The 23651-nt window shown below is 39.7% G+C and overlaps 1 protein-coding gene across 2 annotated transcripts; it reads left to right on the top strand.

Annotated features, from left to right (window-relative positions):
* On the top strand, positions 1-22262 carry KCTD18 (potassium channel tetramerization domain containing 18). Of its 2 annotated transcripts, XM_037167578.2 has the most exons (8): positions 1-100; positions 1704-1741; positions 2420-2653; positions 3999-4210; positions 6199-6392; positions 7440-7534; positions 15459-15561; positions 19319-22262. In XM_037167578.2, the coding sequence occupies exons 3-8, from the start codon at positions 2494-2496 to the stop codon at positions 19812-19814; spliced, it is 1260 nt and encodes a 419-aa protein (XP_037023473.2). In that variant the 5' UTR covers positions 1-100; positions 1704-1741; positions 2420-2493; the 3' UTR covers positions 19815-22262. The 2 variants fall into 2 exon arrangements, with proteins under 2 accessions (XP_037023473.2, XP_037023472.2); XM_037167577.2 differs by lacking the exon at positions 1704-1741.
* Positions 22263-23651: the final 1389 nt, after the last annotated feature.

Here is a 23651-nt window from a genome sequence, read left to right as displayed (position 1 = left end):
GCGCTTCTTCAAGAGTTGCAGAGTCGTGGAGGAGGCGCTCTCTTCCGAGTAGGGGCTCCGCAGGGTCCAGCGGCCTCGCCAAGGGCCGGGCGGGCCGCAGGTCAGTCTGGGAGGCTGCCTACCTTGTCTCGGTCTCATCCATGCGGAGATCTGGGCTCCGGGTGGGCTGCGGGCCCGGGAGGTGGTAGGGAAACCCAAACAAGAGCCCGGGCCGCGCTGATAAGACGGGCGGCCCGGACTGCGGGATCCGGCTTGGGGCCGATTCCGTGGTTGCCAGGCCCTGGGGAGACTCGAGCGCGACTCTCTGGTGTCCCGAGCCCTTTTCATCCAACCTTCTGAGAGAAGTGCGAATTCCCCGAGCAGCGAGCAGCGCTTCTCCAAGTGGATCCGCGGGTGGACTGTTGACTCCTCCCACTTTCTGAGCTGAGTCCCGGGAATCTGCATTTCAGCAGGCGTTCCTGATGGTTTTGATACAGGAGGGTCCCAGGACCGCACTTTGGGGACACCTCCCCAGGGAGCAAGGCACTTCCGACACAATAGGGAGCCTAAGTGGGTGCATTTGAGGTTGGGGCACCATGACTGAACTTGAAATGGGGATGATCCTCTGCCTTAGGAGAGACTGACTGAGGCAGGGGTGTCTCTTAAACCCTTGCACTCGGTGCTCCTGTGCTCAAGTGATGCTCAGAGTGCAGTGCCTGGATTAGGAGCCTTGGGGTGAGGCAGCGCTGAAGGAGACAGTGTGGGGTGCAGCAGTAAGAGCTTGGAGTTGGGCCTGCTGACCTGGATTGGAGCTATCGCCATCACTTACTGCCAGGGCTGTGTTAGTATGGACCCTGTGCACATCACTCTTACTTCTTTCCCCAGTGTCCTCATCTGTCAATAGGCACAGTTAAGTCCTATCCAATAGGGCTTTTGTGCGAATTAGGTAGTGTGTCTCAGGTGGCTGGCACATAATAAGCACTCAGTAAATGGGAATTATTAAGAGTGATGCAGGACTTGCTTTCCAGGGGCTTACACGCCCCCAAACTAGAGATTAAAAAAGTGGAATGTAGACAGAGGTACCAAGTATATTTGAGAATTGTGCAAAGATTCTAACTTGCGGGTGATTAGGAAGGAGATACAAGTAGTGAGGTTTGCCTGGGTCTCTGAAAAATAGATAGGATTCCAGAGAGCTGGTAACTGGGGCAGAATGAACCAGTTCCATCTCATGCCTCAGAGGTGATTCTCTCACCTGGATCATTGTGGGGCTACTCCCAGGACCTATTAGTAGTGCAAGAAGTCAGATCCATAAGTGGTTTTTGTAGGTTGGACCATGTAATAGTTTCAGTCAACTGGCCATGTTCAACACACATGGTTTTCCTCAGACTAATGGTCTCCTTCCCCCTTTCATGGGAGACTGGATAAATTGCAGCCTCTATGAAAGGATCTAAACTGATCACACAGTAAAAGCGAATTGCCATGGATGCAGCTGAGCTCATTTTACAGTTGCTATGGAATGTGCAGATGTGGTAGATCTCAACTTGGGAGTCCTTTTTTCATCACAGTGTTGTTTTAGGTTACATTGAAATGCCACAGTCACCCGTGGTTCATCCATTCCCAGGATAACTTAAATCAAATTCTTAAAACTTCTCTAAAGCTTCAGCTATTTTAGAGTGAAGAAGTCTCATGACTTACAGATGTTATTTGTTGTTTTTTTGGACCAGCCTGACTACTGGCATACCTGGAATTCTGATCTCAGTTGGTAATTATATCTTCCTTAGTAACCTAATTTAGGAACTACAATTATCATCGTTTTTCTGTTCCTTTGTTGCCTTAAATCTCCACAGCCAATATCAAACCCCTAGTATATAGCTTATGGTAAAATTTGTGTCATTATAGGTAATGTTTATCCTTTATTAAGCCAGAGACTGTTCTATATGCTTTTTATATGTTTTGTCAATTATTCCTCTAATAGTCCTTGGAGAAAGGCACCATCCCTACCTCCATTGTGTAGATGAGGACAGGGGCAGAGGAAGATAAAATATGTGCCCAAGGTCCCAGAGCTAGTAAGCACCTAGCAGCCTCATCCCATGTCCCGCATGTCCTCTGCAGTCTAGACGGCTCCCTCAGACTTGCTGTTGGTAAAAGAGAGATGGGAATGTTGAAGATCATAAGTACACCTCACCATTGACAAAAGACAACATGTAATACATTGTTCAGTTCTTTAAACAGTCATCTCAACAACTATGATTTAGGTGGTAATGGTCTGAGCTGAAGTTTTCCAGATTCTCAGCATATCTCAGATTTCTTTCATGTTGTATAAAATCCTTCAATTCAGTATTGTCAGTCCTGAAGAATTTATTTGAAATAACATTAAAATGTATTTATGTTATTATCCATTGTTGGAAATGTCAGTGGTGATTGTCCTTTGTTTTTACAGAGGGGGACGGGGACCACCATTGTTTTGCAGTTTCTGAAAGTTTCAAGGCAAAAATTCAGGTGTCAGTGGGAGCGATGGAAGGTCGCAAGGCAGAGGAAGAGATGTTAGATATTCTCCGACTGAACGTGGGTGGCTGTATTTACTCGGCCAGGCGTGAGTCCTTGTGCCGATTTAAGGACTCCATGCTGGCATCCATGTTCAGTGGTCGTTTTCCTCTAAAAACAGATGAATCAGGTAAATATCTGTAGTCTGTAAGCATGATTATGAATATTCATTAAAATAAGAGTCTAATTTAAATTCCCTTTGATTTTCCTAATTACAAATATTAGATTAGTTTACTAATTAGTGAGATCATTAGGGCTGTATGGAGATTTATTAAATACCAGTTTCTGGAATCTGATGCTTTTGCTGAAAGTTGACAAAAAAGTGAGTGTGTAGAGGCCAGCCATGACCTAATTATAGGGATTATTAATCCTATAGGTATTTTGAAAGTTGTTACATTCATGCTATTCCATGGATAAAGGTATTGTGGCTGATTAAATATTTTAGCTTCTTCTGTGGTTTTCAAGTTAAAAAATATGTATCTCTGGAAAAAGTAGTTGCCCTCATAACTAACAGGATAGTCATTGTTAGCGTAGTTAGTGTTAAACCCATCACCTAGTCTATCTGGACGCTTTTTGCACATCCTAGAGGTTCTGGGGCTTATGGAACCCATCCCTGCTTCTGTGTTAGAAGAGAGGGATTGGAGGCTCCTGAGCAGGAGGGACTGTTAGTGAACCCTGGGTCCTGAGAGATTGCTTTGCCTGCTGAATGGCAGTAAAACACATGGGAAACACTGATGGCTGGTGCCCAGGGCTTGATGTCCATATGGACAGAAAGGTTGCTGTTGAAAGATGGTAAGCAGAGATTGAGTTATTTCCTCGTCCCCAAGTTTTACCTTTTTAATATTATATTTTGCAAACTAATCAAGGGAGAAAAGGAATTAACTGAGAAACCTCACACAGATATGAGTTTAAAAATTCTGCTAAATTGCCTGAGAAAAGCCTTTTATTGTAAAGTAGTACCAGCATAGCATTTGTTTTTTTTAAAGTTTGCATTCTCACAGTACAAAAGGACTAATCTAGTAAATCCAAATACTTGGCATGCCTGGAGCTGGGAACCCTGGGTTTATGTGTCAGTGCTACAAATCCACACGAACACTGGGCGTAGTAACAAGCACCCTGCAAACCCTCATTGGAGAGGAACTCCACAGGCCTTTCCTGGCCCAGTGGGGCTGGAGTTAGGGGTAAGCTTCTGTTTCTACCAGCAGTTTGAGGTCTCCGTGGCTTTTGCAGTGGCCATAGTGGGAATGTGGTCATTGCATCCAAAATTCCAAATGGAGCTCAGAATACCTTTTCCTATAGGGTAGGTGAGAATGCAGAAGATCACCAAGTCTGACTAAACCTATTTGAACACTGGATGTTTCTCACTTTCTTGTGAGAAACATTTCTACCTTGGTTTGATTTTAGTTTGACATGCTGAAGTTTTGTCAATGGTCATATGTATCTGTGCAATTATTTTTGAACTTAATATTTTCTAGGGGCTTGTATTATTGACCGTGATGGACATCTGTTTAAATACCTTTTGGATTATCTTCATGGAGAAGTTCACATTCCCACAGATGAGCAAACCCGAGTTGCTCTACAGGAAGAGGCTGATTACTTTGGCATCCCTTATCCATACAGCCTGTCTGACCACTTGGCCAATGAAATGGAGACATATTCTTTAAGGTCAAATATAGAACTTAAAAAGGTCTTGACATTTTCTTAAGTTTTAAAATATATATATGTGTACATATATATATTTATTATGCACAAAGCAATGTGTATTATTTTGTGTAGCTTGTGTTTTCACGTAAACCAAATATGAGACAGTTTTACATACCTTTTTGTAATTTTTGAAGACACATTTCTTAATGACTACTGGTCATTTTAAGGCCAAAATTCTATTTTAGGAAAGTGCATTACATGTCTACTCAAAAGTTTATGGAGTTTATATTCTTCGTTGAAGATTTAACACTTTTTCATGGCTATTTTATAGAACTGTTCTTCTCTTAAAGTTTTCTTTTGAAATTAAGAGCAATACCACAGTATGTGAGGGTATCATGGTATTATTTTTAAAAGAATGGTCATAATAAATAAAAGATTGTATAAAACCTTATACCCGATTCAGTGAGTTTAGTTACTAAGTTAAAACATGATTGATTAATTCACTTTGAGATCAGTAAATCTTTTTAAAGACGTTTCTATTTTAAATCACATTTTAAAGATCTTACTACTTAATTATCTGTTTTTGCCTTATTGATAAGTATGTTTGCTATTAATTAGCACCTTTGGACTTCTAAGAAAAGAATTGCTATAAATTCTTTGATCTGAATATCAGTTTTTAGGAGAGCAATCTGATGCTGTGGTTGTGGAATGTAAAGAGGAAGTTGATTTGGTTCCAGATCCCCTTTAGGAATTTTCATGATTGTATGGGTTCTGCTACTGAAGTTATTTATAAATTTGCCCCGTCTGCAGAATGTGGCTTAAAAGCTGGAGTGGAAGGTTGGGGTGGGTCAACACTCATCTTTTGAAGTCTCAACTCTGTAGTCTTTTATTCCTTGTTTGTATGCAAAAAGGACATAGCATGCATATCTTCATTCTGTCTGCCAACATGTTTATGTCAAATGCTTTCGGCGTACGGAGCACTGTTCTAGAGATTGTGTGGGACACAAAGAAATACAACATATAATTCTTGTCCTCGAACAGTTTATAATATAGTTGAAAAGTGTACGAGTAAAGTTAAAAACTGATACAGGAGTTAGATAGTGATACTAAATGAAAATGCAAGACATAGCAGGGTGCTATTTTCATTCACTGAGTCTGTAAATATTAAGTGTGTCCTTTGTGTCAGGCACTGTTTCAGGCACTATTCCAGGTACTTGGGGTATAACAGACAAAAGTGCCTGTGCTGGGTGCACTCACAGCAATAATGATGTCATTTCTCCCAGGGCAGGCCCTTGCCGCCCCAATGGGCAAAGCCCTCCTGCTCTGTGCCCCTTAGCACCTCATGGGCTCACCTAGTAGCATTTATTTAATGTCTGTCTTCTGCATTAGCTGTAAACTCTACGAGGGCCAGACCCTGTCTCTTGTTCACCATTGAATCTCCAGGACCTTAGGCAGTGCTCAGTTCATAGCAGATTCTTAATATTCAAGTGAATGAATGAGTAGGTGGGTAAGTGCCAAATGAGCTTAGACATTGTTTATTGAATTATATACTCATATTTTGCAGTATGAAAGAGCAAGTTAAAATCTGCTTAATCCATGATTGGGTTTGGATTTAAAAATAAGTGTCCACCATGGGGTAGTCAGTAGAAGGTAAAAGGAAGATTGAGTCAAATGGGAAATTTGGGGGAAAATAAAGGGAAAAGTACAAAGGTCTAACTTAGTTATTATGTGGAGATTTTAAAATTAAAAATGATGTTGAAATAAAATGTAATTACCATGTGGAAAAGGATTCTGTAGGTGTAAAAGTGTTGGGTTTTTAGGTGGTGCTTTTTTGGTGATTTGCTCTCCATCCCAAATTCAACATATGCATGTTTGTTTTTTGAAGGCATAAAGACTGAGCATAATCTTTTTATTTCCCTTGCAACCAACTGAAATTGCAACTTTACATGAAAGTAACAGCAAATTAATTTTTTATTAAAAATTATTTTCCAGAATTAAATTCAAATTGATATGTATGTTTTTTTGCTCCAGGCTTTAACAGACTTCTGTGATTCGTATGGTTTAGTTTGCAATAAACCAACAGTTTGGGTTCTCCACTATCTTAACACATCTGGTGCCAGCTGTGAGAGCAGAATTATCGGTGTGTACGCCACAAAGACTGATGGAACAGATGCTATTGATAAGCAGCTGGGAGGAAGAATTCACAGTAAAAGCATTTTTAAAAGGTATGTCCATATTTCCATATTTAAAAATGAAAAAGGACCAAAATTAAGCCTTGACTTTTTCTATGAGGTATCACTGAATGGAGTATGTGGTTGACTAGAAGAGGCCATTAACACCTCTCAACAGGCAAAACGAGCCAACAGAGCTGTCGGGATAGGCCTGCTTCGTGAGGAGTCATAGTTAAGTCCATTTCATGTGTATATAAGCTGTGGGCCATCTCTGTGGTCTAGTACTGTGATTTTCAACTGGGAGTTGACATCAGAATCCCCTGAGAGGCTTTATAAAAAAGAAAGAAAGAAAACAAAGCCAGGTGCCTGAGTATCCCCACCATAGTCTGTGGGCAGACACACTGGCCGAGGAATCAGCAGCCCTCTAGGTGACCCAGGTGCCTTGTGCCTTGGTGTCCTGTTCTGGGAGATGAAGAAAGACTTTTTCGGTCCCTCCCAGTCTTAAAATTCTGTGTCTTGAACATGTTAAATTCTTAATGGTGATTCTCTTAATATTTTCCTTGTAATCTTAGTTACACTGGTCAATTCACTTAGCAAAATAAAAAAAAATTTAAATTCTCTGGGATATTGGATTGGAACATATATTAGTGATTAATGCATGATCACATGAGTTTGTTTTTTAGATGATTAATTATGTCATTTTCTGAATTCTTTACAGGCAGAGATATTTCTCTATAGGATATGTAACTGCCTGGCAAAGTGCTAAGAAAGTTTTAGTCAAAGTTGAGTTTTTTCTAACTTTTCTGCAGTTAGGCGATTTTTTAAGGAAAGTTATTTTAAAGATTTGTTGATTTGTCTGCATGGTCTATATTGTGAAATTAATAAAAACTTTACTACCATAAAAGAGATCAAATGTAGGTTAGTATATTCATACAGTATATTATACTCATATAGTATATAGTATTATATGTGTGTCCTTAAAGGTCACAGAACAAACCTTTTCCTTAAGAGCAAGCACTTATTGTCTATTAGCCATATATATATGCACACATACATTTATACCCAGTAGTATATTTTCATTACCTTTTGCAATATTTCTAGAGAGGCGGGAAATAATGTTCAGTACATTTGGAGCTATTATTCAGTAGCAGAACTGAAGAAAATGATGGATGCTTTTGATGCCTGGGAAGGAAAAGGTAGAGTACAATTCTTTTATTTCATGGCAAAAGGTAGACTTATGCTTAGTAAGACAAAGTAAGCTTAAATGATCATTTCCCTTTTTGAGAAAGTATTTTTTGTGTGTGGTCCTGGTATTTCTCATGTCATGGTAACATTGAGATAATTTACTTGTAAATCTTTAAACCTGAGTCTAGATCACAGTTTATAATAAACAGTTTATAATCAGCAACCTAACATGCTTCTCTTAGTTGTGCTTATCTAGTTTAATTAAACAAGAGTTTACTTACTTAGCACCAACTGTGTACCTGGCACTGTCCCAGGAAGTGTACCTTTAAATTAAGCATGAAATGTATAATCAGAGAGAGAGAGAGAGAGAGAGAAGAAATGAAAATAATGCTGAGTAAGATGTCTAAAGAGCTCTTATAAAACAATTAAGACAACCTTTAAAGGCACACTTGGAAATTTGGCCATTTTTACCAAACTGCTTATATGAGAATTGATAATAACAGTGCTGTTTAATATCCAGTGTGGTACATATTTAACATTCAGTATCTCAGTCCTAAAACAACCTTTATGCTACTTACCATTTTATTGATGAAGAAACTGAGTATCAGAGAGGCCATGCTGTTTGCTTTAGGATCATGGAAGATGAGCTGTCCTATGCCCAAGGTGGTTTTCTCTTTTAATTAGTAAGCATTTACTGAGTGTTAAATGCAAGCACTATGCTAAATCCGAAAAATGGGTCCAAAGATAAACAGCACACATCTCAGGCCTTAAATGATTTTAAAAGCTGATAGAAACAATGATTGCCACTCATGTAATATTGAATAAAAGGAGTAAAAGGCTTTTAAAAAATACATCAGCAATTCCCCCTTTACCAACCCTTCTTTCTTTCCTCGTGTTTGCACCCTCACTTTTGTGCCTTTGTCCTTTGTTTTTATACCCCTCAAGCAGACAGGATGAAGTATAATAAAAGAAGTGCTATTCTTTTCAAACTTATTATTCTAGATTTAATTGGCTTTGAGACATTTGGGTTTAAGATGAGGAACACACCTCATGGTGCTCTAAGTCTTCCTTTGTGCCTCTGGCAGATTGGTGGACGGGTGGGCTGCCCAGGAGGCTTCGGCAGGGCCTGGCCAGGCTTCCTTCTCTGCTGACTTAGGAAGCTGGAGCAGAGAGCTAGGATCCCTGACTTTTACAAAGTGAGCAATTGCTTTTAACTTTTTAGAAAGCATGTAATGGAGCATCACTTGTATTTAATAAAGCTCTGGAAGGCCTGTGGAAAGCCATAAGACAGGAAACAGAAGTAAGAGAATGACCTGTTGGAAGGAAGAAGATAGTTACTGGTATTTGTGGACAGCATATCTTTTGAGAAAACTCAAAAGAATCAAATAAATGTATTTAAATGGTCAGTTGAGTAGACTTAAATAGCTGGGTACAACACATGTAAACATAGAGCAACTTACTTATGATAAATTAATTAGAAATATAGGGGGAAATCTCATTCACTATAGCAATAAATAAAACAAAAAATCACTAGGACTGCCCTAAGAAATGCTTCCGTGTTTTATGAATAAAATTGCAAAAATGTATTTATCCATCAATCCATTTATTAAACAAAGAAGACATGAAGATTATGGTGAGACATATGATGGTCCCGAATAGGGAATCTGAATATTATTAAGATTTCATTTCTTCTTAGATTACATCATCAGTTTAGCACAATTCCTACCAAAATATCAATAGAACTCTTTGGGAATCTTGAAATGATTCTAAAATTCCTTTGAAAGAATAAACAGGTTAAATAGCCAAGACATTTTAGGAAGTAGAGGTCATTGGAGGGATAAGTATAACTCTGTTTGGTAGTAAAACATGCTATGGATAATAATAATAAAAACCACGTGTTTCTGGTATAAAAATAGATGCAGAGTTCAATACTAAACTCCAATAAAGTTATAAGAATAAAAATACTATGTAATAAGAAAGTCACATAATCGATTGACTAAATATCAATGAAAAAACATTATTTAATAAGTAACTAAGTATGCTTGAGAAAAAAACAACTTTAACCTCTCATCATTTATTAGAATAATCCCAGGTATATTTATGAATGAAAAATGAAACTATAATAAGCTAAAAGGAAATTTAAGCAAATAATTGATTTCTTAGTAGGGAAAGAAATGATAAACTTTAAATAATCAGCTAGATTAATAAATTTGATTATATAATATTTAAAGCATTGACTTAAACCAAAAATAAAATTAAAAGACCACTAAAAACTAGGATAAATAATGTTACATTAAGTTGAAGAAGAATACCATTAATACAGAGAGGGTTTGTTTTAATCGATTAGAAAATCAACTCCATACCTAATACAAATAAATGTGTAAGGTTCATGAGCATAAAATTCCGTGAAAGGGAAGTAAACAAGTGGCAGGAGGTTAAAACTTGTTATTTATCAATTAAATATACACTAAATGACAAGCATTTTTGTATACCAGATTAGTAAATATCTCATACATTCTTGGCAGGGGTAAAAATTAACATTACTTTATGAAAATAATCAGTACATATCAATTGCACCAAACTTGTTCATATTCTTTGACCTAGTAATTCTAGGATATAATCACATGCAGAAAAAGCTTATGAACAGAGGTCTTCAATTAAGCATTACTCATAATAGGCAAAGAAATAAAAGCAATCTAAATTTCTTTTTAAATTCTATTTTATTGATTATACTACTACATTTGTTCCAGTATTTCCCCCTTTGTCCTCCTCCACCCAGCACCACTCCCTCCCTCAGGCAGTCCCCCCACTGCTGTTCACATCCATGGGCAGTTTCTGGCTGCTCCATTTACTGCACTTTACATCCCCATGGCTATTCTGTAACTACCTATTTGTACTTTTTTTTTTTTTTTAAAGATTTTATTTATTTATCTATAGAGGGGAAGGGGGGAAGGAGAGAGGGAGAGAAACATCAATGTATGGTTGCCTTTTGTGTGCCCCCTGCTGGGAACTGGCCTGCAACCCAGGCATGTGCCCTGACTGGGAATCGAACCGTGAGTGTATGGTTCGCAGGCCCGTGCTCAATCCACTGAGCTACACCAGCCAGGACTCCTATTTGTACTTCTTAATCCCCTCACCTCTTCACCCATTCCCCCTTCCCACCACCCCCAATCTGGCAACCATCAAAATGCTCTCCATATCCATGATTCTGTCTCTGTTCTTCTTGTTTCTTCAGTTTGTTTTTGAGATTCAATTTTTGGTAGCTAGATATGTATTTATTGCCATTTTATTGTTCATAGTTTTGATCTTCTTTTTCTTAAATAAGTCCCTTGAACATTTTATATTATAATGGTTTGGTGATGATGAATTCCTTTAGATTTTTCTTGTTTGGGAAGCTCTTTATCTGCCCTTTGATTCTAAATGATATGTTTACTAGGTAGACCAGTCTTGGCTGTAAGTCTCTGCTTTTCATGACTTTGAATACTTCTTGCTACTTGCTTCTAGCCCGAAAAGTTTCTTTTGAGAAATCAGCTGACAGTCTTATGGGAACTCCCCTATAGGCAAATAACTGCTTTTATCTTGGTCCTCTTAAGATTCTTTCTTTATCTTTAGCCTTTGGCACTTTAATTATATGTCTTGGAGTAGACCTCTTTGCATCCATCTCATTTGGGACTCTATGCTTTTCCTGGACTTGCATGTTTATTTCCTTCATCAAATTAGGGAAGCTTTCTTTCAATATTTTTTCAAGTAGATTTCCAATTTCTTGTTCTTTCTCTTCTTCTTCTGGTACCCCTATGATGTGAATGTTGAAATGCTTGACCTTGTTCCAGAAGCTCCTCATTTTTTGGATTCTTTTTTCTTCTTGTTGTTCTTATTGGTTGTTTTTTTGCTTCCTTATGTCCCAAATCATTGATTTGATTCTCAGCTTTGTCCACTCTACTGGACTGATTTGTCCTCTAAAAGGACAATCAGTTCTTTCTCTTTATTTCAGTTAGTGCATCCTTTGTTTCTGACTGTATCTTTTTTATGCTGCTGAGGTCCTCACTAAGTTCCTTGAGCATCCTTATGACTAGTATTTTAAACTCTGCATCTAATAGATTGCTTATCTCCATTTTGTTTAGTTCTTTTTCTGGAGTTTTTATCTGCTCTTTAATTTGGACCGTGTTTCTCCATCTTCTCATATTGGCAGCCTCTCTGTGTTTGTTTCTGTGTATTAGGTAGAACTACTATGATTACTTGTCTTTATAGCATGGCCTAATGTAGTAGGTGTCCTATAGGGTCTAGTGGCACAATCTTTCCTGTCACCCAATTTGGGCACTTTAGGTGTACCTTTAGTGTGGGCTGCGTACTCTCTCCTCTTGTAGTTGAGTCTTGATTGCTGTTGGCAGGCCAGTGGGAGGGATTTACCCAGACTAGTCAGCTGCAAGGATTGGCTGTGACCACTTACCACCAACCTCTGCCCTCTGTGGAGGATCAGCTGTGCAGGGGCAGGGTGGTGTTGCTCTGATGTGGTCTATAGCTCTCTGTTGGGTGCACAGGCTCTGGGGTTTCTGAAGTGGTGCAGGCCAAGGTCTGTCCCCACCTGTGCTCTGCCCGTGGCCATCTTGTATGAGCTATAAAGCAATCTGTAGATGGCTGCTCCTTGTGCTGGGCTTGGAGGTTACCAGGTAAAGCTGAACTGTGATCCAAAGCTGGCTGCTGTTGGTGGTGGACCTAGGACACCTTAGCAGAGGTACAGGGTCTGGGGACTCACTGAGGCCGGCTCTTTCTTGTCTGAAAGGATTTAGGAAGTTGTGAAGTATGAAGTAAGACCAGCCATTCATATGGAAAAGCCACTGTTAACAGCTTGGGTGGGCCCATAAACTGAGTGGGACAGAGTCTCTGGGATCTTCAGGGTGGAGCAAACAGTGTTAGCCAGGTTGTTGGAGTCTCAGATATGGCACCTGCCTGCCGGCTCTGTGGCTCTGTTGGGGGAGAGTTCAGAAAAGTGATATAGCCTCTGCCCACCTTTCTGTCTGGGAGAAAGCTGTCCTTCACCTCTCGCCTTAATGCCAGACACTTCAGTTCTTCCCTGTGTGCCACTGGTGCCTTTCAAGTGGTTACCATGCTGCTAGAACTCAGGGAGTGAGTCTGAGTGAGTCCGTGTGTGGGTTCTTTAAGAGAAACTGCTTGAGACTGTAGAATTTTCTTCCACTGACTCAATCCCTGCTAGTTTTTGCAGCTAGAAGTTTTAGGAACTTATCTTCCTGGCATTGGAATGCTGGGCTGGGAGGCCTAGTATGGGACTTGGACTTCTCACTCTTTAGATATCCCTGCTGAACTTTTATCCACTGCACATGGATGTGGGACCAGCCCATTCTGTGTCTTCACTCTTCCTACCAGTCTGGATTAATGTGGTTTTTAAAATTCTGTTGTTGTCAGACTTCCATTCAACTCGATTTCTGATGGTTCTTAGTGATGACTGTGCTATAGTTTAGTTGTAGTTTTGATGTGGTTGTGTGAGATGAGCCATGTTTACGTATGCCCATCTTGACCGGAAGTCTTCTAAATTTCTATAATAGAGGGTTAAATACATTTTGGCACATCCATAGGATAATAGACCTATTTAAATTATTTTGAATAACTTTTTACATAGATCAACGATTTTCAACTAGTGTGCCAGAATAATTTTTAAAACATGCAATACCTGACTATTTAGTCAGGGGCACTGACCTCTTTCTGCTTATATTGTCAAATAAAGAAATGGTAACAGCCAACACAACAGCCAACACAACACAACACAGCCATCTGAATGAATCAAAATTGTACCTATTGTTTGTCAGATCGGCAAAAATATATTTCTTGATGTGCTGTAGAATTTTAGTAATTAGCTTATGTGTGCCATGAGATGAAAACGTTGAAAATTGCTGATATAGATGAATGCTCATGAGAAAAAAAGAACTGGTCAAAATCAAGAAAGGAAATTATATGTCAAGTTTAATTATGTGCATATCATATGAATAGAAAAAATTAGAATGAAATATATCAAAATAACATAAATCATCATTCCTAATTTTAGGATTAGAAGTGACTTTGATTTTCATATATATATATATATATATATATATTTCAATATTTTTAAAGTTTTATACAGTGAATGTGAATTGCTGTACTGGTAGGAAGAAAGTGAAAGTTTTAAAAACCAACAGTGGTATATCTACACAATGGAATCTACTTAGCATAAAAAGAAATGATCGCTGATACATATAGCGACATGGATGAATCTTCAAAGCATCCGGCTGAAGAAGCCAGACACAAAACTGTGATTCCATTTACATGACACCTTGGAAATGAGAAAACCAGGGAATGGAGGGGAGGGACATTTTGGGGTGGTAGAAATGTTCTATTTTGACTATGCTATGATTATATGACTATGCATTCATCAGAAGTCCTTGAACTGTGTACTTTAAAAAGGGTGAATTTTTATTTACTGTTAATTATCTCATAATAAACTGGACTTAAAAAAAACCTTAATGGATGAGATTTGGGAATTTTTTTTAGCTCAAGTCAGTTTGGGAGCATCATAAAGCAGTTCCAGAAGGTTGTTATCTTAAAATGAGGTTCAGAGAGTTCTTCGAGTATCAGACATAACTGTAACATATAATAATTTATATGTCCAACTTGCTAAGTTGTTTATTATTACCAGACCTTTCATGATAAAAAAGAAGAAGCCAAGGCCCTTCTTGGTACTTCACGGTTATTTCTTTTAATGCTGGACAATTTTTACTCAACATTTTAAGCTTTTCTTTATGAATCTATATATAAATTTTTATGTTTTTTTTAAAAAATTGAGGTGGAATTCACATAACAAAATTAATAAAAGTATACATTTCAGTGGCATATACCATATTGACAGTGTTGTGTGACCACCACCTCTATCTGGTTCTAAAACATTTTCTTCACCTCAAAAAGGGAACCCCTTACCCATAAGGAGTTAATTCTTGTTCGCCTCTGCTCTCAGCCCCTGGCAACCTCTCGCCTGCTCTCTGTCTCAGTGGATTTGCCTGTTCTGGATATTTCTTATAAGTGAAATCATATATGTGACCTTCGTGCCTGCCTTCTTTCACTTAGCATAATGTCTTTAAGGTTCATAAGAATATATTTTCAGCTTTCAATCAGAAACATATCAGGTTTAAAAATTGAAACGAATTTGACTGGAATTTTGGCTTAATGCATTAACTCAGATTTTTCTTGTTGGAAAAGGTGCTTCTAGGGTAGCGATATCTTACAATCATACGGTGTGATTATATTCATGAGAGTGATTCACCAAGTTCACCTGAGTTGATGGTCACACCAAGCCAACAAGGTAGACAGGGCAAGTGTTAGAGACCCCGCCCACCCTCCAGCCAGTGTTTGTCCTGCTCCCAACACGGACTTGTTATCAAGGTAACTGACATCTCCTGGGTGCCGAGTGTGTGTCAGGCCTTGTCCTAAGCGGTTTGCATTTATTTACTCGTTCAGTCATCACAGCAGTCCTGTGAGATGTGTACTGTAATTATCAACATTCTGCAGACGAGAAAATGTAGGCACAGAAAAGTGAATTAACTTTCCCAAGGTCGCGTGATTAGTGAGGGACAGAAGTGGGACTCAGCCCTGGGCAGTCTAGAAGCTCCAGAGCCTCCCCGTTAACCGCCACAGCCAGCTGCCCAGGGCCCACGGAGACCTGCTGCTTGTCAGTGGTGGAGCCGGGGCTGGTAGCCAGCTCTTCCCAGGCCCAGGTCATGAGCTGCGCCTCTACTGCGGGGTTTATCTGGGACCACTTTCTACTTATACGCCCCTGCGTCAAATGGGAGGCAGGAACCTCGGACTCTCTGGCTTATATTATACGAAACAATGTTTCTGAGCATTTATTTTGCAGTGGGCAAAGGCTCTCTTAATTATGTCTTTATCTTCCAGGTGTTAGCTACTGGCGGGTGCCCCATGAGCTGATCGAGTGTTGGACTCTGGAAGAGCGGCCTTTACTTGGGAGCCTGCGTCACATGGCCCCAGTTCGAAAGAGGTCATTCGTGCATTCTGTTCATGTTTTATTTATTTATTTTTAGAGGGGGGAAGGAAGGGGGAAAGAGGGGGAGAGAAATATCAGTGTGTGGTTGTCTCTTTTGTGTCCCACACTGGGGGCCTGGCTTGCAACCCAGGCTTGTGCCTGACTGGGAATGGAACCAGTGACCCTTTGGTTCTCAGGCTGGTGCTCACTCAGTCCACTGAGCCACACCAGCCAGGGACTGTTGATGTTTTTTGCTTTTTGTTTTTTCAGTCTGTGACCTATATTTTGCCTGCCTTTGTTGGGAAAATGAATAATAGTTTTTGACCTTACTAAGCTTATTAATCACATTGGTTAATATTCTGCCTTACCACCAAAATATAATCTCAATAAATTCAAAGTTACCAAAACTATGTAAGAAGTGCAAATAATTATCTAAAACTGGGTTATAGTACGTTATTTTAGAGAGAATGTGGTTTCAATAACACTTGTACAGTGGGAATGCTCTGGTAAATAGTTTTCCCCACAAAAGTGAAATCCAGGCTTTAATGGCAATAATCAAAAAATGTATTTATTAGACTTAACATTTGAATTTTTTTGTGACTTATTCTGAATTTCTTTCTCCTTTTTTGCCACAAATAACATTTTAATTTAATGGTATTTTCTTGTATTCTATAAAATTATTAGCATTAATTTCACTCCCCATGTGTGTCTTTTACTGTGCTTTAAATACATTTAAAATTGTCTTTCTTTGTTATAGTCTGGGAATTATTCATGGCTTTTGGATGTTCTGGTTTCTTGACCATCTGCTCCCGAACTTGATTCAATGCCCCTTGACTTTCAGAATGCTCTCTTACTTGTGTCCTCCAATCTTTTTCAGAAATGCTGAGTTTATTCAGTTTTTAGTAGTTATTCAACTCTTGTGAAAACATATTTTTTCTTAAAGGACCTCATTTTGTTATCATTTCTTTTGCTCATTGAACCTATATTTAGCAAATTTTGTTTGGGTCTAGAGCAGTGGTTCTCAGCTGGGGGTGATATTGTCTCTCGGGGAATATTTGGTAAGGTTTGGAGATGTTTTTGGTTGTCACACTGTGGAGTGAGGAATGGTACTGGCATCAAGTAGGGGAAGCCCGGGACACCATTAAATGTCCTGGAATGCTCAGGGCAGCCCCTGCAGCAAAGAGCTGTGCCACCCACAATGGCAGTGGTGCCACGATGGACAAACCTTGGTCTCGAGTCTAGTGGAAAATGTGGACAGAAAGCAAAGTGGCAGGAATGGTGTTTGGAGACTCTTCTCTGTGTTCATTGTCTTTCCTCTGGGATTTTATTAAGCATCATTTTTGATTCATCAGCAGGATAATGATAATGCTGACTTATATACACAATGGAATTCTATGCAGCATAGAGAAAGAAGGAGCTACTACCCTTTGCAACAACATGGATGGAACTGGAAAGCATTATGCTGAGTGAAATAGGCCAGGTGTTGAAAGACAAATACCATATGATCTCACCTTTAACAGGAAGCTAAACAACAAAACAAACAAGCAAGCAGAAAAAAAACCCAAAAAAACACAAAGATACTGAAATAGAGAACAAGGGGATAGTGACCAGAGGGGAGAAGGAAGGGAAGTTAAGGGGAAAAGGGGAGGGATTTGGAGGAACAAATAGGAAGGACACAGGGACGAGAACTAAGGGGGGTGGAAATGGGAGGGAGGTGGGGAGCAAGGGGTGGGGGAGGCTGGGATGGGAGAAATAGACAAAAAAACTGTACTTGAAAAATAACTAAAAAACAAAACAAAACACTTCTGAGGTGCCAAAGATAAAACTTATCTGGTGAATGTTCGACAGAGTTTTGAACAGTTATGTTCAACAGTTTTAGGGTTGAATACATTATGTAGTTGCCCCCTTCTCCATGGGGGATGACTTTCAAGTCACCTAGTAGAAGCCTGAAACCGGAGATAGCCCCAAATCCTAGATATTCTCGTATCATTTCATTGCTTTTGAAGACTCGTTTGGGACAGTGTCCTTTCTCCTTAAAACTTGTTTAGCTGTTGGAAATGTGGCAGCAGCTTCTTCCTCAGAAGACACAGCTTCTCCAGTAATTTTTATATTTTTCAGTGCACACCTCTTCCTGAATCGGTGTGACCCTCCCTTACTTGCAGTGAATGGCCTGTTGTGACTTGTTTTGGGGCATCCTTGGCTGAAGGCTTTATAAAGGCTCGGTGCTTTTTGCCAGAACGTGTTGCCGTCAGTCGGAACTTGTTTTCTTGTTCACCTCTGCCACCGTCTTAACTAAGTGACACGCACGGTGACCTTAACGTTTGCAACTTGCAGTGTAACAGCAAAACTAGCACAAATTTCTTTTTTCTTCTTCTTCTTCACCATTTCCCAAGGTAGAAGATTCATCATTACTGTAGATCTTAGCAACCTCAGTGTACGATACTGTTTTCTTTCCTTATTAAGTCAAGAACTTTCACTTTCTCACTTCAAGGAAGAACTCTACAGCTCTTCTTTGGCATATCCAAATTGCCAGCATCACTACTCTTGTGTTTTGGGGCTGTTATTAAGGAAAATAGGATTATTTGCACATAATAGTCGATCTGATAATCAAGATGGCTGAGCACAGGCAGTGTGGAAATGCTGGATGCGAGATTTCATCACACTACTCAGAATGGCATACAATTTAAAACTTGCAAAATATTTATTTCTGGAATTTTCCATTTAGTACTTTTGGACCATGGTTGACTGTGGGTAGCTGAAACCATGGAAAGTAAGAGCAAGGATAAGGAGTGATTACTGTGTTTGGGTTCTTTCCTACCTGGGGCAATGTTTAACGCCCATGCCATGGTCCCGTTTCCCGGGATCGGAGCTCACTGGGTTCTCTTTGCCTTTGGAAACGTGGCAAGGCCGGGGGAGAGGGAGGACTTGGAGGGTTGCTGTTCCACTCCGTGTTTGGGAGGTGGCCTTCCCGAAGTGAAACTGGGGGCAGCAGTGGAAGGAACAGCAGGTTTTTGACAGGGGTTGTAAGACAGTTTTAAGGTCATTTAAACTAGTGTTCCCCCTTTAGGCTTTTTATAATGAAAGGCAGACTCATCTGGAATCTTTGAAGATTTGTCCACTACTTCTCTAATTCAGAAAGTATCTATCTAACCCTGCCATGGATTTGACTGTTCTAGCAGTTCCCCAAATGTGTCCCCTAGAATGCTAATTTTATTGGGTGCCAAAGGCTTCATTACAGAATGATTGGGAAATATGCATCCAACCAAGTTAAACAGGTGCTTTTCCTGTAGGCCCTCCCAGAATCTTTGATGCGTTCATATAGATTTTAGCACTCCAAGAGGAGAGTAAAATATGCAGCAGCATTTCTCAAGTTTATTTGACTGTGAAACCCTTTTTTTTTCCTTCAGTAAATCTCTTGAAATTACTGTTCTGGGAAAAACAACTCGGGATATTTCTGGTTATCCTCTGGATCAATCACATTAGGATTTTGGGGAACATGTGGTGTAATTCTCATGTAACATCTCATTTCCCAATTTTAACATATTGGTATTATATGTGACTTTGAAAGATTTTCTACTCAAGTTGAAGCAGTCTTTTATAAACTTGCTGATTTACTTATTGACCTTGGTGGGAGATGAGAAATAAGGTCTGTTGGTACACAAAAACCTCTTGATTCTAATTCTTGATGAAAACCTTTCAGCTCACCTTGAAGGTGAGCTTCGAAGATGCTGAACATGTGACTGCTGACTGTGTCATGCCTCTGTGTTCGCAGGCGACTGGCCGCATTTGCAGAAGAGGAAGAAGGAGTGAACTGTAAGATGGTTCCTAAGCCTGTCAGGTTTTTGGGCCCTTCCACCAGCACCCAAATTAAGGTCAAGAACTCGGCTTCAGTCAGGGTGCCTCCCAGCAGTGCCCTGCAGGCCTGGTCTCTGGCCGCAGCAAACCAGTCTTCAGGTGCGGGGACAGCTCGGCACCCTGCACTGTCTAAAGCCCCGTCCCCTGCAGGCACTGAGGTACCTGGGCGTTCCCCGGCTTCCTATGGGACCCGGAGTGCTGAAAATGGAGCCGCACACCCCCCTCCAGCTAAGGTTCTGTCCTCCGACAAGAAGGCCACCCCACACCGAGTGATAAAACTGAGGCGGACTCCCCTGTGTGCCCCCGGGCCTCCCCCGCCTGCCTGCTCAGCAGAGGGGCCCGCGGGGGCCCCAGCGCCGCCAGCGGCCGAGGCGGCCGTGCGGACTGAAAACTTGCCGGGCAAGACTGATTGATGTCCTATTTGCCTCCAGAGCTTCCAACCCAAGTGACACACCTAAGTGCCACTATTGACGTAGTGGAGGTGAAAGCTTAATATTTCTATTTAGGATAATTATGGGAAAAATAAATTGTGTGCTCCAGGAATGGATGAGGGGAGACTATAGGTGGTTGGGGCTATAGTTACTTCTCCTTTTCCCAACTTTTAAATGATTATTTGTGTATAGACAGTTTGAAGTTCAGGTTTTTATTGTTTTGAATGGTTAATTGGTAGTAAGGCAACAAAACCATGCAGCAATCATCACTCTAGAAGCTTACCTTGCTGCTGCAACGAGGATCGACTTGAGGCACTTTGTAATCTTACTCAGTGCAGCCCAGGGGTAGGAGTGACTCTGGGCTTAGATCTCCTGTTTGCTGAAGTAGAGATGGTGGTATTAACGCTTCCCTGAGCTGCACCACAACCAGGAGATAGGAGGGAAAACACAGATCAAGGTGAACTCACTTCAAGTTACTCCCAGGCTCAAAAAGCAGCGTGAAAAGAAGTGAGATGAAGGAGAAAGATGATAATTTGAGATCACACTTTGACTTTCACTTAATTAAATTATTTTCTTTTCTAGATTGGCTTTTAATAATCTCTATTAGCAGATTTATTTATACATCACAAGAAGATTTCTTGGGATAAGGACTGTATAACATCTCTTTGGAAGAAATTGTTAAAATATCTTATTTTAATTTGAAAGTGTAGTTTTAAAAGTACTTTGGAAAAGAAGTTACAAGTTTAATTTTTAACTAAAGTTTTGTTTTTTAGAAATGACCATTGAAAAGTCTGTGATTATATGGTATGATTTTTATGCATAAAGTATCCACATAACTTGAATTTAATATTTTTAAACAGAATATTTTGATTAATCCTCTTTTTCACAACTGTTCAGTTGTGTGTGTTTACACGTATGTGTTACATTTTACAATTGGATCACATATTGCTGCCTTCAGTGTGTTAAAAATAAGTTCATGAAGCAGGGTACTTTTTACTTAGTGCTTATCATTGTATTTGCATTGTTTTGAAAGTAAAGTAACTAATTCAAAATATTATTTTACAAAATAAAGTAAAACTTTTCCATAAAAAGTGCCATTTTCTATTACTGTACTTGATCTTAAGCCTTGGAGCCCTTTAATGGTTTGAAAGCTTGTCCGTTTATATGATTATCTATGTCTGCTTCCACGATTGCTTTCCTGGGTAGGTAATGTGTGAAATAATTAAACCGGTTTTGGGTAGCTATCCAAATACCAGCAGCCTTTTACAGTAGGTTCATTTGGCTAAAAAACCAAAAAAACCAGAAAAAACATTTAACTGAAGAGTCATGAATGACATTCTTTGTAGAATATATAAAATATTCAGTTACTTTTGAAAAAAATGCTAGTATAGCACATCCAGACATTCTGAATATCATAGACCACAGTGAATTTTGAGGACTTCCAGTGAGGACGTTATTAGTATTGCTTGATCTAGGACATTTTGAACTGCTGATTTATATAAGAACATATTATACTACTAGTAAACATGTTTATTTTATACATGATAAACATTTATCTGGAAAGGAAACTTGTTGAAGATTAATCATGGGTGAGTCAGTCAACAGTTGTTATTTCTTTGCATCAAGTAGTTTAAGGTACAGCCTAGTTGGCGCATTTAGCCTTTATGCGAAGAAGTTGGGGAACAGTTCCTGGGCCAAGGTGCCGCTGGGGTGGGGAGCAGCAGATGGCCCCATGTGAGTATCAAGCAGGAGTCAAAGTCACACCCCAGAATGCTGGAGTACCTCGAACCTTACTTTCTTTGAGGTGGGTCCCTGGGGTTCAGGTTAATTTCACATGAAAACACATTTTCCTTAGTACCAGACACTGTAAACATGAAAGAGTTAGTAACTCATCATAATCCATTGTTCTTCCTGGGAAAAATAAAAAATAAAAAATAAAAAAAGAAAAGCATGCTTTATAAAAGTGATTGAGTATTATTACTTTGGAGGAGTAAGTTGATGTAGTAGTTGAATTAAGGGATACAGTACAAATTCTTTTTTTTTTTTAATATTTTATTTAGTTATTTTTCGAGAGAGGGAAGGGAAGGAGAAAGAGTGGGAAAGAAACATCAGTGTGTGGTTGCCTCTCGTGTGTCCCCCAGTGGGGACCCAGCCCACAACCCAGGCATGTGCCCTGACTGGGAATTGAACCGTGATGCTCTGGTTCGCAGGCCCGTGCTCAATCCACTGAGCCACACCAGCCAGGGCACAGTACAAATTCTTAATGATAAGTAGGATACTAGCTAATGTTCATACAAAAACAGATAATGGATTCTGCTCTTTCAGAAAATCTCTCTGTTGGAAAACTGGATTGCCCTGATTAAAACTGGTTATGTCGTGGAGAGCCTAAGGCCAGCAATGGGACCTACTGAAGGGTTTATTTTGTTTATATTTTTAAATATTTTTGTTTTGATATTGCCTTGTGTTATAATTCATAAAGTATTTTCACATATTTTATTTGTTTGTGTTCATTATGCTTTTTAATGTCAGACAGCAATGCAGTGAAGCTAGTCTTTCCCAAGTCCTTAAAGATCAAGAAAATGAGGTTCAGCAGCGTTAAGGCTATGCAATAACAACAGTCTCCACCACCTACTCCAGCCGCTACGCATGTTTTAGCCTCGTAATCTGATTTCTACAGGAGGACACAGCATCACTGACCAGAGGATGAGCTGGAGGGAGGAAGCAGACATGAAGTGTGAGCAGAAAGTGTTAAGTATTGGATGACATGTCTCCTACTACAGAGCGGACTTCGTCGGCTCTGTACCTGCTATACAGTGGCCGTCAGTAAATTTTGGAACCTCCCCCCGTCCCCCAATATTTTAGAAAACGTATCTGGAAGCAGTTTTCGGGGGCGTGGAAACTGACTTGCCAACATGCAAAGTTTATACTGTCACAACCAAGCAGGAGTCCCTCGCTGCTGTGATTACTGCTGATGACAGCAATTACCATTAGTAATGACCGAGGCAACTATATAACTTGTCAACTTGTTTCAAGTCAGTCAGAAACATGGGTCACGACGTCCCAGAGCGGTTGCTGGGGAATGTCTGACTTCTGGGAGAGGGAAAAAGCGGCCTGACCTTTCTTCCTGTTTCAGTGCTCCTGCTGGAATTGCTAATGCAACTTCTTTTTCATTCACAGACTGAATCCTGTTGCTTCCATAGCAAGTGCTAACATTGAGAAGAATGGTTGATTCACTTTCCAGGCTATGGTTAAATATATTGTGGTTATTATCCAGCTCTACTTTGTTTTTTAACACACAAGTCATATTTAGCTTTACCTGAGAAGTTGTTTGTAGAAAAATTTTGATTTCAGTGGAGTTTTGAATATGCACATATTGTTCTGTAAAGGGAAGAATGCTAACATTGATATGAATGTAAGGTTGCCTTATGAGGGGTTATTATATCTTCAGTCCCTTTGAATAGCTTTAATCTACATTTGGTAGGATGTTGGTTAGATACTGAGTAGAAAGTTGATAAAATGAAGGGACAGTGCTCCTATCACAAATGAAAAGGATTTCCCAATGATTTACATGTTAAATCCTTGTTAACTTATTCCTAAGTAGGAATGTTCTAATTATGGAGAAGACTGTCATTTTCCCAGATGCTGAAACTTACCCTTGAAAACTGTCAACAAGTGGCCGATTCTTTAGTCAGTGAAGAGTGGATGAGTGATTCTTTGTGGAGGGCAGTGGTTAGCATGCAGGGTTTCATTCATGTAGTACAGCCAGAAAAGGAGACTGCAGAAAGAGCTAACAGAAAACAAATTGGTTTCCAGCTGTTT

The sequence above is a fragment of the Artibeus jamaicensis genome, unplaced genomic scaffold (genome assembly GCF_021234435.1).
Source record: "Artibeus jamaicensis isolate MK-2021 breed Jamaican fruit bat unplaced genomic scaffold, CSHL_Jam_final contig_391, whole genome shotgun sequence".
NCBI classification, from domain to species: Eukaryota; Metazoa; Chordata; class Mammalia; order Chiroptera; family Phyllostomidae; genus Artibeus; species Artibeus jamaicensis.
This window is presented reverse-complemented; position numbering and strand designations above follow the sequence as displayed.